Genomic DNA, 20,041 nt, shown 5'->3' on the forward strand with positions numbered 1-20,041 from the left:
CCTAATTCTGGCCACCATCAAGTAGTGGTCAGAAAGTCCACTCCCCCAACCTCTATACACTCTTGCATCCATTACACATCTTCGCACCCTTTCATCCACACACACATAATCAATCATTGCCTTCCTTTCATTCAGTTCACCACCCACCCTTCTCATCACTCGCCATGTATACCTGTGGATCATTTTATGCCTGAAGAGGGTATTAGCTATCACCAACCCCCTCCCAGCACAAATGTCCACTAACGCACTCCCATTCTCATCTATCTCAGCAGGCACACCCCACTCACCAACCAGGTCACTTTAAGTATATCATCTGCTACACTTTCTGCTGACAACTTGACTCTCATTGGTCTTGTTTCCCCTTTCTTATAAGGCCCTATTCTCCTTACTTCTTCAATTTCTTTTACCCACTTGTCTCCTTCAGGATCAATTTTGCCTGATATTCCTCTCACCAGGTTCGTGTCTTTCTCGAGTTTCACGGATCTAACCTTCTCTTCCTCCTCCCTATTTCCAGATATTACCACGCATCTGTTCCTTTCTACAGTTTCTCTCACTATTTTATCTTTTTTTCTTCCGTATTTTCACTACATTTTCTTCCAATTGTATCTTGTTCATTTCCCCTTCTTCCTGGATGATTTCTCTTAAGCTGACCACTTCTTTCTGTTCTTCTTCTACGTGTTCCCACTTTGCCTTATGCTCTTCCAATACACTGCGCACCTTCTCCATTTTATTAGTACTCTCTTCTAGTTTTCTCCTCAATTCAGTATTTTCACGCTTCAAATTTCTGATCTCTTCGTTCGCCATCTCATTAGACTGGATCAGACTCTGTATAGTAATCTCTGTATTCTCAGACACATCTTTTAACACTAGATTCTCCACTTTCTTTTCAAGTTCACTAATCCTCATAATCAGTGTTTTAACCAGATCCATGACATTAGTATTTCTATCAAATTCTGGAAATTCAAGTCCCTCAGTGTTTACATTTTCGGCCATGATTGAGGTTGGTTACAACTTACAGTACCAAAACAGCTGTTACCGAAAATACTACAAACATTCATGTATACTCTTGCCAATAAATCTTTACATTTTTGGTAGTCTATATTAACTTACGGTATTTTAAACTGAAAACAAGACCATAGGAGACAGGACAAACATAATTCCTGAAAACTACTTAAGGTTTGCAGCTGTGGCTGAGCCTTGGCCTGGAAGCAGTCAAGAGACGTCCATTTGCTGTGGACGATCTGTGTGTGTGTGTGTGTGTGTGTGTGTGTGTGTGTGTGCGCGCGCGCGCGCACTATGTACAGTATTCCCTTTAAGGCCCGGACGCCCGAGTCCTGGACATCCCAAGTCCCGGACATTTTGGGAATGGGTCCAAAAATGGCCAAAAAACATCAGATTGTAAAAAAAAGCCGATATGTGTTCATCCCTACTCTAAATTTGCTGTGCGGTGACAGACAGCTGTGTTTTGGCATGTAGTTCCGGCGACGTCCACTGGAGTGCTCCTGCATCCTCCCTGATTCCCGCCTACCTACCATCATGACTGCATGCTTGTTGCCATGGCTGCTCACGTGCTCGCTTTTGTGGTGGACAGTGAATAAACTGAAATAACTTGGCACTAGACCACATGGGAATTTACAGTGTTGTGCAGTGTTAAGAAATTAGAATTCAGAGTGCAAAGGACTAAGTGCAGAGTGCAGCACTGGCATGTTGCAGCTGGTAAGGCACAAGTAAGAACAGAATGTGCTGTGTTAAACAATTATAATTCACAGTGCAAAGGATTAAGTGCAGTACAACACAGGATTACTGAACGTGCTTCATGTTCACTTTTACCACCATCAGAGTCATAGAGGAGGTGGGTTAATCTTCGCAACGGTCACGGATGTGTCAGAAGTACCCTGTACACTGCTAAGTATTTTCCATACTCACTTCTAATGTCTCATTCTCTGGTTCCTTTTCAATTGTTTTATGGTTTCTGTCCCTTATTTGTGTGAGTACGGTCTTAAATAGGTGCTGTGCTTCTCCGGTAGGGAGTTACTTAGGTGTCTTTCAAAGTTAGGTTGGGTTGGGGTCTATGAGTACCTGTCCAGGGGCATTTTTCCCAAGTCCCAGACAAAACCAAGTCCCAGACATGCCTTTGGCTCTATTACGTCAGATCTTGAAGGGATTACTGTACGTATATTTCACACCAAACCATATGCAATATATCACTCTCTGAGAATGGTGCAATACATTTTCATTCAAGTATGTGGCTGTGTGGTGTATTTGTTGCCTCTCATCCTTGTACTATGTGTGCACTAACTCAGTTAATGCACACAATATATTTCTCCACAAACACTTGCAGCATTATATGCGTATATTTCACACTAAACCATACGCAGTATATCACTATCACAATGATTCCATTCCAACCTCCTCTATATTCCCTTCCTGACTATGGCATACCTGTATGGCTTACATGACGCCTGTTCCCTTCCTGAATATGACGTACCACTCTGGCATACATAACGCCTGCTAAAGTAGGTCAGTTATTTCACTAATCTAGGCACTATATCTTTCACACAATACAGTATAAACATTTTCTTCACTGTATAGGTAAAATATTCTCATTTGGGGCAGGGTGAAGCAGAGTAACAAACCCCAGTATAATAAACACAACACCTGTCCTAGGCCTAACGGCTGATAATGGCCCCAGTGCTTTACAAACAATATATGTATGTTCATAGACACAATCACTTCACAATATATTCACAAACACCTATACAATATCGATATTTCAATAGTGGCTTCTGCCTCGCGGGAGATGGGGAAAATAGAGGAAGTTAAAGGGATGAGGAATGGAGCACTACCTTCCCGCCTGGCTGGTGGTGAGATACTGTGGAATACTGATATGCTCTGTCCCATGCCTGGGCCGACAAGGTTGCCAAGTATTTTCTTTGGACGCTAGATTAGCCTGCTAGGACGCACCAAAATTTGACGCGAATCGGCCAAAAACTTATTTTTTGACAAATTTTTTTCTGCTTTGGGACTCAAGTTTTAGTCTCTGTGCTTTTATCAGGAAAAACCCGAAGAATGTGAATCACGTCTTCACGTGCGGGAAGGTTTATAAACAATAGTCCCTCAGTTATCCGGTTGCTCAGTATCCAGATGTGTTCATTATCCTGATGCTGAACCTTGGCTCTATGAAACCATTATCCAAATTTGCTTGCTATTATCTGGACGTAAAAGTCCCCAAGAACTTCAGCCGGCCAGCTAATTGTTCAAACATTCTGTATCGTTGCCCCTGGGCTCAAGCCGGGAGCGGGAAGTAGTCCGCAACCCACAACCAGAGCTAAAATGTCCATCCACCCCTGTACTGACTGGTCAAAGCCTCATGATTGTCCAGTCACTCCCAGCGAACCTCCAGCACCTGAATAATACAACTGTAACCCACAAGAGGTGTCAAAACATCTGGACGCATCCCCACCGAATTTCCAGTATCACGCGGGCACCTGGCTAAGTCTTTCCCAACCACCACCACCATCGAGCACAGACCACAAACCAAGAGTACATGTTCGGCGATAGTGGCCGTCCGCCTCTCTATCGAATGTCTGAAGTACCCAGCTAACCATGAGTTGTGCTTAAGTATGACCACTCAGCATCTAAGAGACTGCAAGCCATGAGTTAATGTACAGTAAAAGCACCCGTCTCCCTATTGACAGAAGGGGGAGAATCCTGCCCACAGCCTCGCTTCTCCCCCCATCCCGTCCCTCCTCCATACCCTCCCAGCTCCCCCCTCACTCCCTCACTCCCTTCCCTCCTCTGTGGTGATAACACTTACTTGTGAGTTTTCAAAGTTTTTGCGATTTATTAGACTACTATTGGTCATATCAAAATTCTGCAAAATCCTTGAGGAAGCTCATGAAATTCTGCATCTAGACACATGCCTAACTCTTGGAAGGTACTGACAAAATTTTACACTCGGATGGTGCAAAGTTATATGAAGGTAAGGTTTACATCTGAACACTTTATTCTCACTGCATTTCTGTACTTTTACCTATCAGTTTTATGTGTTTTAATGTGCCTGTCTTATGGTATAAACACCAGCAAAGATTATGGTATACCATTATACCAATATAACCAATTTCCGGTGGTATATTTGGTCGTGTTTTTTTTTTTTTTTTTTTTTTTTTTTTAATTTTTTTTTTTTTAGCCCTGGGAACAATCACTTGTCACAGAAGTCAACTCTGGAACTGTCTCCCAGTGTCTGTATTTCCTAGTGCCTATGATCTCCTATCTTTCAAACGCAGTGTGTCCAGGTACTCATAATGAAGAGATCTTGAATTTGGCTCTGTTATCTTTTTTTTTTTTTTTTTTTTTTTTAAGGAACGATTTGCAGGCTCCTGGCCTTTGGCTCCTTCTCCCTTGCATTAAAATGAAAAAAAATAAATAAATAGATAAATGATAAAGGAGTTTCAGTATCTGGATGCAGTGATAGAAAAGAGAGGTAAATGTGCATGGAAATTAGAAATTAGAATAGCACAGGAAATGTAAGTGGATGGTGCTCTGAAAGTCTTCACACAGAACAGAGGTCTGAGTCTGGCATCTGGAAGAGGATTGCATGAAAGAGATTCAGTGGTCACATTAAGATATGGGTGTGAGACTGTTGTGACTTGAAGGTGAAAAGTCAGGAGTAAGATCAGTGGATGTGGGATTATTGAGGAATGTGTGGGTAGTGTTAGGAATGGATAGGATAATGAATAAAATTAATAGCAGATGTGGAACAAGGAAGTATGGATAATAAGAGTTGAAGAGAGTGTGCTTAGATGGTATGGTCATATGGAGAGAATGAGTGTAAATAGGGTAATGAAAAAGCTATAATTATGTGAGTGCATTTGTAGGTAGGAGGAGGCATGGTAGGCCAAGGAGGAGGTAGATAGATATGGTAAATGAGTGTGTGAGAGAGAAAGTACAGAGGCTGATGAGGTCAGGGAATTTTCAGGGAATAGAGCTGCTTGGATGAATTTTGTACAGTGGAGTGCGTGATGTTTGGTACCCCTTTTAATAATTGATAGTTATTGGACTGACTCTCTTAGATGGTTATGGTAATAGAAAGCACGTACTGTGTGTGGGAATAGTTATGCTTGTGAAGGAGAATCTGAATTCTGGGTGTTTGGTGAATGAGTGAGTGATAGTGTGCCCCATTTCATTGGGCATATTGTTGATTAGTTTTACCTTAGTAATGTTTTCTTGCTCTTTGAACCCATACCTCGCCCCATCCTTGAGTAGGAAAAAGTGGGATGATTGTGATGATAAAAAAAAAAAAAAAAAAATGTAAGCATAGGGCCAACAAATCAACACTCTCTGGGGTCAGTTAAGGAACTTTAACCAAATATGACCCATATGGGTTTAAGTCCAAAGTATGGATAGGGTTATAATGCTGATCAGTGACCAGCAACTTGTCATCCTTGCTGAAAATGTCAGGACTAGGTAGCCTAATCCTGGATTCCTATGCTTCTGATGGAGTAATAATGGATTGGATGATGACAGTGATATAACATGCAGTCATAGCCTTTGTTTTGCTTTTCTTTCTTGAAAGCAGGGAATGATCAAGAACATGATTATGCTGTATTATATCGCATTTACCTTGCAAACATACGTTGTTATCCCTTTCCTTGTAGGTTTTGCCATTGGAGAGGAAAATGACACATCCTGAGGATCTGCGTGGGTGTAATGGAGTGCTCAATACGGGTATGATTCTGGTCACATGTGGGTACATAGCTGTGGGTTTTTTTGGTTACCTCAAATTTGGCGATGCAGTACAAGGCTCCATCACACTCAACCTCCCTCCAAGTGACAAGTAAGACCTGGTTTTGTACTTTGAATTTTTTCTTTTAGTTCTTCCCCTTCCTATTTTAATTTTGTTTTTATTTACTAGCATTTATTTATTTATTTTTTAATACCATTACAGTATATTGTTGGTTATTAGCAAGACTTACCGTATGGTACGGTTTGCAACATGGAATGTAAGGGATGCGAATGATGAGGTGAAAGAGAGAGAGAGAGAGATTGTCCAGGTGCTTGAGGGGGCAAAAGTGGATGTATGTGGAATAACCAAGACTAAATGGAGAGGTGAGAATGTGAGAGAATGGGAGTACGAGAATGTAAGAGAATGGGAGTAAGGATGGGTTATATGCGTGGGAGTGGGTGAGAATGAGAGAGCAAAAGAAGGAGTGTGTCTTGTTGTGTACAAGAGATGGAAGGAGAATATAAGAGAGTATAGATCAGTTGGTTCAAGGAATTTGTGGGTAAGATTGAGAGTTGGACTACGAATGTAGGCGATTGTGTGTGTTTTCGCCAGCGCAAGATTGTGCAAGTAGAGTGAAAGGAGTTCAGGACAAATGTGGAAGTGTGCATGGAAAAGTTTGAAAGGATTAAGAGCGTTTTTGATTGGAGATATGAATGAAAAGAAGGGAATGTGAAGGTGGATGGAGTAGTTGGTGAGTGGGGTGTGCGTGCAGAAGTGGATGAGGATGGCAGTGCTCTTGTGGAAGTTTGTGTCACAAGGGGGTTGATGATAGCCAATACCCTCTTTAGGCACAAAATTGTCCACAGGTATACATGGCAAGTGATAAGAAGGGTGGATGGTGAACTGCATGAACAGAAGGCAATGGTTGATTATGTGTGTATGGATGATAGAATGAAGTGTGTAATGGATGCAAGAGCACTTAGAGGTTGCGGGAGTGGAGATTCTGACCACCACTTGGTTGTGGCGAAAGTCAAGGTTCAAATGAAATGGAAACACAGAAGAAGGAAAGGCCAGGAGGAATTAATTCATACAAAGAGAGTAGAAAGGTTGCAAGAGGATGGAAAAAAGGCAGAATATAAGAGAGAAGTGGAGGAGTGATTGGGTAAGTATGATTTGGAGCAGATGGGTGAGGTGGAAGGTCTGTCTATGTATCTGTTTCCAGCTCCTTAATACCATAAGGGGTGGCCACAAACAAATCGCCTCCATGTCGCCCTGTCCCCCGCCATTTCACTGCCCTGCTCCCAGCTTACACCTCCCTCTCATATACTTCTCCACTCCATCCTTCCATCTCATCCTTGGCCTCCCCCTTCCTCTCCCCTCCTCCACCTCACTTACATACACTCTCCTCGCCAGTCTCTCGCTCTCCATCCTCTCCACTTGGTCAAACCACCTCGGTGTGTTTCTCCTAACACTTCCAATCACATCCACAGCCACACCACAGTGCTGCTTCACTTCCTCATTTGTCAGTCTGTCTGTCCATGTGACTCCAAATGCATATCTCAAATAACTCATTTCCACTGCTCTCACTCTTGACTTGTGTGCCTCCAACAAGGCCCAAGCTTCACTTCCATACATTAGAGTTGGTATCACATTACTGTCATGCAGTAACTTTTTCATTTCCATTCTTACTTCCTTGTTTCTTATCACCGCTTTCTAGGAACCAGCAGCCTTTCTTCCTTGTTGCACCCTTTCAAGCACTTCACCCTCTAAACTTCCATCCCTACTCATTACATTACCCAAGTACAGTACTTAAATGCACTCACATTTTCCATTTCCTCCTCATCCATCCTCACTGTACATTCACTGACATCACTTCTCTCGAAGACCATAACTTTACTCTTCCCTACATTCACCTTTAGATTCTGTTTCTTGCACTCTCCCAAACTCAACCACCAAGCCTTGTAGGTGGAAGGTGTGTGCAAGATATTCACAGAAGAAATCTGTGCTGCATGTTAGGTGGTGTGTGGGGTGAAGAGAAGACAAATGGGGGTGCAAGGAACAGCATGGTTAAATGAAGCGGTGAGACAGGCTGTGGCACAGAAGAAGAAAACATTTAGTGAGTGGATAAGAAACATAGGCGTGGAGGAAGTTGAGAGACGGAAGAGAGAGTTATGTGTAGAGAGGAAGAGAGAGGTGAAAAGATTAATAAGAGACAGTAAGAAGAGAGTGGATGAGGAATTTGGAAGGAATTTGAGTGTAAAGTGGAGGGAATGTAAGAAAATGTTCTGGAAAGAGGTAAAGAGAGTTAAAATGGGTGATAAAGAGGTTAGTCATGGAATGAAATATAAAAATGGCAGATTGCTAGTGGAGAAGAGAGAAAAAGTGAGGAGATAGAGAGAACACTAAGAAATTGTTGAACATAGAGAATGAAAGGAATGTGACTGTAAGTGCCTGGGGAATGGCTAGGAAAAGGAGGGTTATGAGAAGAGAGGAAGAAATCAGTAGGATGGAAGTTGTGGTACCATTGAAGAAAATCAAAATGGGGAAAGCCCCAGGAATTGATGGAGTATGTGGTGAAATGCTAGGGCATGGGTGAGAGATAGTAGTAGAATGGATGTGGAAGGTGTGCAGATTGGCCTTGGAGGAAGGTTAAGTTCTGGAGGATTGAAGTCAGGTACAAAGGAAAATGGGAAGAAGTGTGTGGTAATCATGGGGACATTTGTCTTCTTAGTGTAATGGGAAAAGTATATGGTAGGATACTTATTGACAGAGTTAGGGAAATAACAGAGGAATTAATTAAAGGAGAACAGGTAAGTTTTAGGAAGGGAGGAGGTTGTGTTGATCAGATATTCATTCTGAGGTCTTTAGTGAAAAGTTTCTAGAGAAGGGAAAAAAGTTGTATGCACCCTTCATGGATTTGGAGAAAGCATATGACAGGGTGGATAGACAAGGAATGTGGAAAGTATTAAGAATATATGGAGTAAATGGGAAGTTGCTGAATGCGGTGAAGAGTATGTATGATGGTGCCAAGGCTGCAGTGTGTGGACAGTGAACTGAGTGAATTTTTCTCTTTGAAGGTTGGATTGAAACAGAGATGTGTCATGTCTCCCTGGCTGTTCAGTCAGTATATGAATGGGGTTTTAAAAGAGATACAAGGTAGGGCAGTGGATATTGGAGTGGCCATAATGAGAGAGGGCATTGTTTGGAAACTCCTGTACTGTTGTTGCCAGATGATACTGTGTTGTTAAGTGGTGATGAAGAGGAGCTGTAAGGCTTGGTGAATGAGTTTGAGAGAGTGTGCAATAAGCATAGTCCAAAGGTGAATGTAGGGAAGAGTAAAGTTATAGTCTTCAAGAGAAATGGAGTCACTGAACGTACAGTGAGTTTGGATGATGGGGAAATGGAAAATGTGAGTGCATTTAAGTACTTGGGTAGTGTGATGAATAAGGATGGAAGTTTATAGGGTGAAATGCTTGAGAGGGTACAACAAGGAAGAAAGGTTGCTTGTTCTTTGAAAGCAGCAATAAGAAACAGGGAAGTGAGCATGGAAGTAAAAAATACACAGCATGACTTTTGTGATACCAACTCTAACTTGTGGAAGTGAAGCTTGGACCTTGTTGGAGGGACACGAGCCAAGGGTGAGAGCAGTGGATGAGTTATTTTAAATGAGCTTGTGGAGTCACATGGAAAGACAGACTGACAAATAAGGAAGTGAAGGAGCATTGTGGTGTGGATGTGGATGTGATGGAAAGCATTAGAAATACATTGAGGTGATTTGACCATATGAAGAGGATGGAGAGCGAGAGACTGGTGAGGAGAGTGTATGTGAGTGAGGTGGAGGGGGGGAGAGGGAGGGAGAGGCCAAGGGTGAGATGGAGAGATGGAATGGAGGGGTATAATATTATGAGGGGGGGGGGGAGTGCGCTGGAAGGAGGCCAGTGAAATGGCGAAGGACAGGGCAACATGGAGGTGATTTGTTTGTGGCCATTCCTTACGGGATTAAGGCGTCTGGCAATAGATAGATAGATATACCATATTTGTTGTCTTTTGTATATCAACACCTTATTAAGAGACTCTTGTTGGAGTTTAATATTATGCAGCTAATTGCTCTTGTGTCAGTTGCCCTTGGGTGGGATCAAACACTTAATCCCTTAGTTGATATGAACAGAATTGTGAACAACCAACCCTTTGCAATAATAAAAGATGAAATTAGAGTTGTTTAAAGTTTAGGTTTAGGTTTAAATATGGAATAAAGACAAAACAAAAATATTTTTGTGGCCTAATCTGTTAAGCATGAGCTTTAATAAAGATCTAAAGAATTACAGTGATTTAGCTTAAAAAAAAAAAAAAAAAAAAAAAAAAAAATACGTAGTTACTAGTACATGCTCTTGAAAGTAGATGTATTTTTTATTTTTTTTTTTATTTTATTTCATTTTTTATTTTTTTTTAAGGTTGTCAGACTGTCAATATTCTTAAGAGTATCTGGCAGAGTGTTCTAGATTTTTGCTTCAGAATAAATAATGTGTCACTGACTTTGTTATTTAGTTACCAGAGATAGTGCTAGTTTCATATTATGACCATGGGCTAAATAATTGTGATTTATAGCATTGAAATATCCAAAAAAAAAAAAAAAAGGATTAAGGTTATGAAGTGACAAACATTTGTAAAGAACCATTCACTCACTCAGTGTAGTGCTGCTTTGGGTGTCTACCCTTTCCACTCTTTCTTTCTTCCTCTTCTGTCTTTCTCTCCTTCATTCTTTCCTCTTCTTTCTGCCTATGGGCAACTCTACACTGAGTGACAAGCCAAATGGTTTCTTGTACACCAGGAAACCATTTACTACGGTGGGTGGTAGCCGTACAACCAAATTATGGCACCTGATGGTTTAGTGAGTAATTAAGGCACTCCAGTCAAACTGAGGTTTATATCCAAGGGATGGTTGGGGTTTATTGCTCACGTAATGCCACTCCGGGATGAGTGAGGCTGGTCACTTCCATCTTAAATGTCAGGACCAACTTGCCTAGCCTGGGGCTCCTTCACTCCTCATGGGGCAACATAGGATTGGATGGTGGATGGATGGATGAAGTATAGTAAACATGAATATCTTTAAGTTTTAATATTTTAGAATTTTGAAAGGTTGGGTTTTTGTGATCATATCCTTTAAAATTTATAGTTCTTATGACACTTTTATGTTTTTTTTTTAAAGTTGATTTATATATGCGTCATCGGGCTCCTACGCTTCTCATGGGGCAATGTAGAATTGGATGATGGATGGATGGATATCATAGGTATTGCCCCATGGTGTAACAGCATATGAAAGGTGTGGATACACAATTGTATAATACATAGACATAAGAGCTTCCATAGTTAGCATTTCACTTGTTATGGTAACAGGTCTCAAGCTGATGATGAATGACGAGGGATATAATATTTCTGATCTGATGTATGCACGTGATGCTGTGCTGCTTATTATAGTGAAAGAAATATTTACAGACTGGTTCTGTAAATGAAAAAAAATTGATGATTATTGAGAGGGAAAGTGAGTCACACTGAGACATGTTGGTGAACGAAGAAAGACTTGAATTGGTGAAAGATTTTGGTGCAGAAGTGCAAGAGAAGTGTGAAAAGGAGTAGAATGAATTAAGAAAGAAAAGTGGAAGATGCCATGAAGGTCTTGATATACAATAGAACAGGAAATAGAATAATGAAGTGGAAAGAGGATTACCTGAATGTGTCTTATTACCTTCATTAATGTCTATTACAAATTTAGAACATTTTAAAATGAAAAGTCAAGAGGAAGATTAGTAGAAGTGGGACTGTGAAAGATTGTATAGGGATTGTGTAAGTTGGATAGGATAAGAAGTTTAGAGATCTGTGAATTATGAACACTATTGAGCAGATGGTATAAGAGTGGCAAGTACAGTAGTTAGCTTTGATTACCTATAGTGAATGGATATGACTAGGATGCTGAGAATTATATATGTAAATGAATTTGAGGGTGTGAAGTGCCATGAAAGGGGTTGAATACTGTATAGTGAATGAATGAATGAGAAAGTGTGGTATTTATATAATATTAAGAAAACAAAAGAATTTACAAAAAATAGAACTGGACAAATGAGGTACTGTGGAGATGCACATGACTTAGATTGTACCCCCTTTTTCATCTTGACATTACTGTAGACAGGGTTGTTTGTATCCCCATAGGTGTTGTGAAAGTGACATGATCAAATGAATGAACTGGAACTGAGAATTTCTTTGGATTTAGTGATTTTCATAGTTGATGTTTGGCCCATTTAAATAAGTGCATATTTGACAGTCCTCATGCTTTTATTGTGTGCCTCTACTTTCCTGTTTCTGTATCTTGCCAATCCCATTATTTGGTGGGGGAAAAAGGAATAGGTTGATGATATAATGATGATGTATACCTGAGAGGTGTTAGGATCATGGTGATGATATCTGTGCTATCTTCACTATTGCCTTTGTTATGGTAGGCTAAATTTGCTCTTGCCTCCTTCAGCTTGGCTCAGCTGGTGAAGGTGCTAATGGCTGTTGCAATCTACCTAACCTACTCTCTGATGCTATACGTGCCGGCAGAAATTATGTGGCCACACCTCAGCCCACGCTTTCATTCTGGCAGAGCACGTCGCATTGGGGAATATGCCTTCAGGGCCTTCCTGGTCCTTTTCACATGTGAGTGGATATATATAGTCAGGGACAGAATTTCATCTGTTCCACTGCATCTGATTTGTACCGTGTTTGGGGTATGTCTGTGACAGTCCTCCGTGATGTATCACATTACTGAGAATCATCTGTGGCCAAAAAATCACACTTGTTCTCTCTCAGCTTAGGAATATTAAACATCAGTGGAAAGTGAGAAGTGGGAGAGGTGAAATGGTAGGCGAACTTTTGTTCCTGATTGTACTGTATATTATGGGGAGGCTTAGAGATTGTGGTGGTATGTATATTGGCTTTGAGTTGCAAATCTGAATATACAAGCATCTTATGGATTTTTTTATCATGATTTTAAATTTTTAATCCCCTCTGTGCTTATTACAGTACCATAGTGAGGTTTAGTTTTTTATTTGAATGTTAATGGTAATTTTTTTTAGGTGTGTATTTATTCTTAAAACAGTCTGACATTATAGGGATGACATTTTTCCAAAAATTTGGTGTATAAAAAAAATACATGATTTTTTTTCACCAACAGATAGATAGATAGATAGTTTTTCATGCACAGTGTACTTGTAGGGACATTTGATATTACCATAAGTCAGGAATGAAGCAAGTGAAAGTTGATTTTGTTTGTAAAATATGGTAGGTAGTAGTTTCTGTATAAGTCATTGTTGTAGTGCCTTTAGTGTTTGAAATGATTTGCGGTGTGATATGTTTGGAAGTGTTGTCAGGCTGTTATCAAATTACAGCTTATGATAAGATTGTTACAGAAGGTTGTGGAAAGGTATTGAAAATTGAGGTTGAGATGACACAGGCCTCAGTGACACAGTTAGGAAGGATTCTGAATCTGCATCTTTGTTCCATGTATTTTTTTCATGCTTTGACTGTATCTTTGAAAAAATATTATTAGAGTACCCTGAAAGAAATGCTGTTCTTGGAGTGGTATTTCTGAGCAGTATTAGAAGCATCATTTTTGAAGAAGTGGAATGCAGCCAGTAATTTGCTTTTCTTACCAGAAGTGTATGCTGTTAGATTTTAAAGAAATATAAAAAATTAATATCATTGCATTTCATTTTTTCATTTATAAAGGCTCCAACATGCACACATGTGTTGGCCTCAGTCATGTAATGGTGGCTTTCTATGCTGCTCTCTGGTGGTCTCCCTGTTCAACTCCTTATCCCCGTCACACATTATGACCATGTCTCGTGTCTCTTTTGGTTTGCCTCCTGCAGCCCTACCCTCGATGTTCATACCTTCCACACCTAGTTGTGTCCATTGTGCCACCTCTCCATGCCTTCCCTCATGCTACGTGGGCATCCGGTAGGGCACATGACTGGAATGTCACTCAGCCATATTGCAGGACTTCTGCCTATTGGAATTCTTTCATTCCGCAAACTGCATCTCATTGGAACTCACTGCCCCAGAGATGTTTCCCTCCAAACTTCAGTCTACAGCTATTCAGGTCCAACTGTTACAGATATTTTATGAATGGAGGACACCAGTAGTCTGATGTATAGATTATTATTTTTTTATTCATTTGTTTTTCCTTCCTCTGTTCTGTGTTAAAAAAAAAAAAAAAAAAAAAAAAAAAAAAAATCTTCCACCCTTTCATCATACCTGAACCATCTCAGTCTTCTCCTCCTTGTGACAGCACTGATGTATTCAAGTCTCTTCATCCCAATCAGATTTTCAGTTGCATTCCTAACCCCCTCTCCCCAAGCCTCGCATTCAAAGATGTATAATGTACCCATCTCATCGTTATCCTTTCTGTACATTTGAGCCTATGAACATCCTTTTCCTTTACAGCCCGAGCCACACTACATTACAGCATTACACTCCTAACACATAATGCATACAATGACCCGTTAGCATAGACGTCTCAGTGTCAGGAAAGGCAACAGCTCCCAGAACTTCCTCCAACCACCCATTACCCTAGGCACAAAGCTAGCTCCATCATCTGACATATCCCCCAAATACATTAGCAGAATTCCTTCACACTCATGAGACTCCAGCAAGAACACTCATTTCATGCCTGACACACCACACATGAAATTATCATTATTTTGCAGCCTACCTCCAATACCACTACTTCTCTTACATGCCCACTTATCACAGACACTGCACAGAATGGAGTTACTTTCTACATCCTTGTGCCAATGGTTACACTCCTTTTACTTTGACAGTACCACCACCAACCCCAGATATCATCTTTTTTGTTTTGTCTTTGTTTAGTCTCAAACCTTTGTACCCTTCGCCTCCCTCTCATTCTCTGCAGTCAGTACCAAATCATCACCAATCAACATCTACCATGTAAATCTAAGGTTACTTGAGAGCTTCAAGCATCACAAGAAACTTTAAGTGACTCAGTATTGACCCCTGATGCACACCATCATTCACAGAATACTCATCACTCAGATCTCCATTCACACCATACATTGCCATAACCATTTTAACAATCCATTTCTGGATCCCATGCTTTCTCATTGCTCACTTCATCACCTCCCATAGGAATTCTGTCAATGGCCTTCTCCAAATCAACAAAAACAAAGTACAGCTCCTTCCCTGCATAATTTTCCAAAAGCTGTTAGACAATGTATGTTGCATCGGTGGTCCCTTTGCCTTGCATAAACCCAAACTGCATCTCATCAGTATTGACTCTTTCCCATATCATACCTCCCATTATCTGGTCCAAAAGTTTTATGCCTCTTTTCTCTTTCCAGGGCATCACCCTTCCCCTAATAAACATTTACAGTTATACCTTTTAGCTAATCATCTGGAAAAGCACATTTATATATGGTAGAATGTATCAGATCGGTAATTAAACCAACTTCTATATCTCCTGAAGCCTTGAACATTTCAGCAATTGACCTAGATGCACCCACTGCCTTCCCTGACTATATCCTGCCTACTGCCCTGCTCACAGTAGCAGTGTCAATCAAAAGCCATAGGCCAAACACTGGATCCCCTGACTCCAAACCTTCCCTGTTCCAGTTTAACTCCTTAATCAGCAGCCAGTTATAATGCTTTCTTCAGGCAACTTTAGTATTCACTGTCCACTGCACCTTTCTATCATCATTACATACTGCAGACCTATGATATCCTGTAGTGTTCTGTCTTCATCTGTTTTGCCATCTTAAAAACCACATTCTTATTTTAGACATTAGTAAGGCTATCCAGTAAGTCTGTGCATCTGAGATTTTGCCCTGTATACCTCCTTTCACGCCCTACACTTGACAGCCAAGAACAAGTGGGTCCCGTTATACTCTATCTTTCAGAATTCTCTCGCACAATTTTGCGACCATGCTGGTTAGGAACACTGGTCTATAATTCAGGGGTTCGTCCCTGTTTCCTCCCTTATAAATTGGTACTGCATTTGCCCTCTTCCATTCTTGAGGCACTTTCCCCTCTTTCAGAGAACACACAGTTAAACTGTGAATCTTATCAGCCAGTTGTTCTCGGCATTCCTTCAGTACCCAATTAGAGATTTCATCTGGTCCTAGGGCTTTTCCTACATCTTGAGTTTCCAATAATTTATACACTTCCTGTACTTCCACTTTTATATCTTTTATTACTACATTTCTATTCACTCCCTTCCCTTCCACAAACTCATTTCATTAGTGAAAACTGACTGGAAACATTTGTTCATTATTTCTGCTTGCATTGCCGCATCTTTATAGACCTCTCCTTCTACTTTCAGTTTGGTAATTCTTTCCCTTTGTTTCAGTTTGCCATTGACAGATCTATAAAACAGTTTGGGTTCATCGTTACATTTGTTAATTATACCATTTTCAGAATTCGTTTCTTCCTCTCTGCATATTCTTGTGTATTTCTTTCTAGTTCATTTGTATTCTTCCTTTGTTCTGTTGTTACCTCTCTTTCTCCAATCGTTCCATGCCGTATCTCTCTCTTTTTTTGCTATCATACCCTTCTATTAAACCACTCCTTTTTCCTGTTTTCTTTCCTCCTTACTCTTGGCACAAATTTTTTCACTCCAGAATTAACCCTTGTCTCTTTCGTGACGCACGGAATCAAGGGATCATACCGCGGGGCGTCACTTTTGTAATTCTGTGTTATTTTGAATTCACCCGGGCTTTCAAGTGGTGGCTTGTATCATCTATCAGTACTGCCAATGTCCAATACTAGTCAGCACTCCTAATCTTATCTGTACTCCCATCCATTGTTGACAATTTAGCCATTTTTCCCCGTTCTTGACTCCCCTCCCTACCTCCCCTCCATTACCCTCTCCTCTTGCCTGCCCGGCCGTGCTACACTAAGTAAATCTTCCCTGGAATTTTCCCTGATTTCATCCATTGAAATAAGCCCTATGCCCTATTCTTATACTAAATAATATATACAAAAAAGAAATAAGGTAAGTGATAGTGCCATACACCTGGAATTGGCTAATTATCACCTGACAACACCTCACGTGCACTCGTTTGCTAATTTTCGCTGTTTATTTCCCCTTGAAATATACCGTATAATCTATTCTTGTAATAAAAATATATATAAGAAAGGAAGGGAGAAGCCTAAGTGATATTTACATTCACCTGGAACTACCTTATTTATTATGTATTGTCTAGATTTCCTGCCAATCATTTCATTGCGTATATATTAGCAGCTGTCACCAAGCTGACATTGGCAGCATTGCTCTCCCCCTAGGCAGGCCACCACACTGTATTCAGTTTACTGTCGTCTTTCAAGGTGAAAGCACATTGGATTCACGCCTGTCCAATTCTGCCGCTTTTTAGCCCCATGCAAAGGGCCATGGGACCTCTACCCCCCACTAAACCTCGTGTGGAAAGGAGTAAAGGGCTAATTGACTGCTGTGGAATGTGAACTGGCTAAAATGTCAATGAAAATGATATACAGTGACTACGATCATTCTGGTGAGTAAAACAGTGCAAGTGGAAATGTAAATAATGTGTAAATAATGTGTAAACAGCAAGTGAAAGCATTGAATGTAAATGTAAGTGAACAGTGGAAAATAGTTTTATAAGTTACTGCAAGTGACAGTGCATAACACAGTGTAAATAAAATAGAAATGTAAATAATGTAAATAAAATAGAGACTGTAAATAGAAATGTAAATGAGTAGTAATATAAGAATATGAGTATATATACTAGGAGTAATGAAAGTGAAAGTTTCACTCTAGCATGGATGAATACAATGAGTTATGAAAGTGAAAGTGAAAGTGACAGATTCACTCTCAACGCTAGTATACAGGACGAGAAAGTGAATGCTACGTGTTTTACTGAAAGAGAAATTGAATGCCTACAGTGACAATAAACTACTATTACTGAAGGAAACTTATGGATAAAGACTGTAGATATATATAAGTGTTATATAGTAATAGAAATATAAAGTGTGAGTGTTTTTATAAATAATAAATGACAGAACACCAGCGGCGAACGATCGCAAGTGGGAAGGTCATACGCGCTCGTAGTTTTCATTGCTTTCACAGTGTTTTTTTTTTTTTTTTGGAGTATAGATTCCAAACTATTTGAGAATCATAGAATAGTGTTTCTAGTGATAATATCAGGCTGTGGTAATCATATTACGGGTTGTCGGGAAGTGTAAAGTGGAGACTTCGTTACCCAACTTCAGAGGTCTCCACAAGTCCTACGGTACTCGATGAAGGCTCAACAAACATCCCAGGAGAAAGCTGAAGGTATGTGCCATATGCATATTGATTTTAATATTCTAGGACTAATAACTGATTTTTGGCAAATATTTTTAGAGAGTCTGTTGGAGTGCGAATATGCCCCCGAGACACGCAAATCAAGCAAATACAACCCCACGGTTTAGGGGTTAAAGAGGCCTAGAAAAATATCCCACTTCTTCAGTATCTCTTTTGTTTCTCTGAATTTTCTCCAATCTGCATTTTTTTAAAATTTTCTCAATCCTGTATAGTTTGCTTTCCCAAAGTTGTGTCTTCCCTGCCTATAAAGCTTGTCTCTTGGCTCCACGTTCCCTGTTGTCATCTGGAACTCAGTAACTACATGATCACTTTTTCCAATAGGACACAGATATTTCAAGGATTCTATTACATCAGGTTCTTTGGTAAACAGTAAATTTAGTCTTGCTGGTGTGTCCTCACCTCAGAACCATGTCTCTTCTTTGACCCATTGCTTCATCACATTGTTCATCGCTATATTTAATAATATAGCGCCCCACGAATCTTCACTGCCTTCTGAGTCCCATTCCTCCCAGTTCACCTCTTTACAATTGAAGTCACCCATTAAAATTATATTGTCGCTTTTCTCAGTCATTTTGTGTTAATAACTAGCCATGTCTAACAACATTTCCTGGTATTCATCATCACTCCAGGCTCTTGTCTTAGAGGGAACATACACTACCGCCATATCTTTCTTGATATTTTCTCCAGTTTCTAATTTCATGTTTATCACTTTGCCCCTGCCTTCTCCCATTTCCACGGTATCTACATTTATGTTGTTCTTCAGTGCTACCATCACTCCTCCTCCCATTTTTTCTTTTCTGTGTCTTCTCCACAGTTTGTATTTACCATCTCCCATATGATCATCAGTATCTTCTCTTAAATTGGTCTCTACAAAGCATATAACATTAGGTTCATGTACCCTCAAAAAATCATTGATTTCTAACCTTGCCAATATTAAACCATCAACATTAGTATGTGCCACCTTCAGATTATTTTTGAATTTTTTTATACCGTCTTTTCTCCTTCTCTCCGTCGGCACCACTTCCTTAATTTCTGATCCGTGACTCTCCAATAAAACACTGTCTTCTTTTCCTCCGTTCTCTGTTCATTTTTTACCTTTGCTTCCCTTAGTAACTCCTTTATTTTAACTCTTTCTTCCTCATTTGCATCTCTCCTTATCCAAACATTTTTGTGTGTGTGTTCTTACCTTATTGTATCATTAGAGGAATGAGTCAAGCTCATACTGTCCTGTGTATCAAACCATTTTTATCATACATATCCTTAAATTTATGAATAGTTTTGGAACACACTATTTCATTTGGTAGTGCCTTCCACTGATCAGTTCCCTATTTGGGAAACTGAATTTTCTTACATCATTATCACCTCTCTTTTTAGGCAGTTTATTGCAGTGTCCTCCTGCTGGTGCTTCCTCATAGGTTATATACTCATTTACTTGTATGTCTATTTTCACTTTCCTTGTGATACATTTATATAGTATAATCATGTCTATTCTTTCTCTCTTGTAATGTTGATAGGTTCAGTTTCTTTAGTCTTTCTTCTTTGCTTAGATCCCTTATCCTTGGTACCTATCTTGTAGCTGCCATTTGTACTTTTTCAATCTTATCTACCGGTATGTGTTTTCTGAGATGTGGATTCCATACGACAAAGTAGACAGAGAAGGATCGTGGAAAGTTTTGCGCATGTACGGTGTAGATAGTAAGCTGTTAGGGGCTGTCAAGAGTTTTTATGATGGTAGTGAAGCATGTGTCAGGGTAAATGGGCATCTGAATGAATGGTTCACGATCGGTGGGGGCGTGTGACAAGGTTGTGTGATGTCTCCCATGGTTTTACAATATATATATATGAATGGGGTGATGAGAAGTAAAAACATGAGTAATGGAGAGAGGGATGGCTTTGGTAATGAATGGTGATGGATGGACTATCTCAGATTTGGTGTATACTGATGC

The 20,041-nt window shown here is 40.1% G+C and overlaps 1 protein-coding gene across 1 annotated transcript in view; it reads left to right on the top strand.

Annotated features, from left to right (window-relative positions):
* The window catches only part of LOC145415746 (proton-coupled amino acid transporter-like protein acs), a 174,184-nt gene that overhangs the window by 109,953 nt on the left and 44,190 nt on the right, over positions 1-20,041 (top strand). Inside the window, exons 7-8 of the mRNA XM_080284981.1 lie at positions 5,658-5,836; positions 12,243-12,415. Of these exons, the coding sequence (XP_080141107.1) occupies positions 5,658-5,836; positions 12,243-12,415 (352 nt within the window). The remainder of the gene's footprint in view (positions 1-5,657; positions 5,837-12,242; positions 12,416-20,041) is intronic.

Source organism: Coenobita brevimanus, chromosome 103, assembly GCF_032717465.1.
Source record: "Coenobita brevimanus isolate Jiangsu-jjx chromosome 103, ASM3271746v2, whole genome shotgun sequence".
Taxonomy (NCBI): Eukaryota; Metazoa; Arthropoda; class Malacostraca; order Decapoda; family Coenobitidae; genus Coenobita; species Coenobita brevimanus.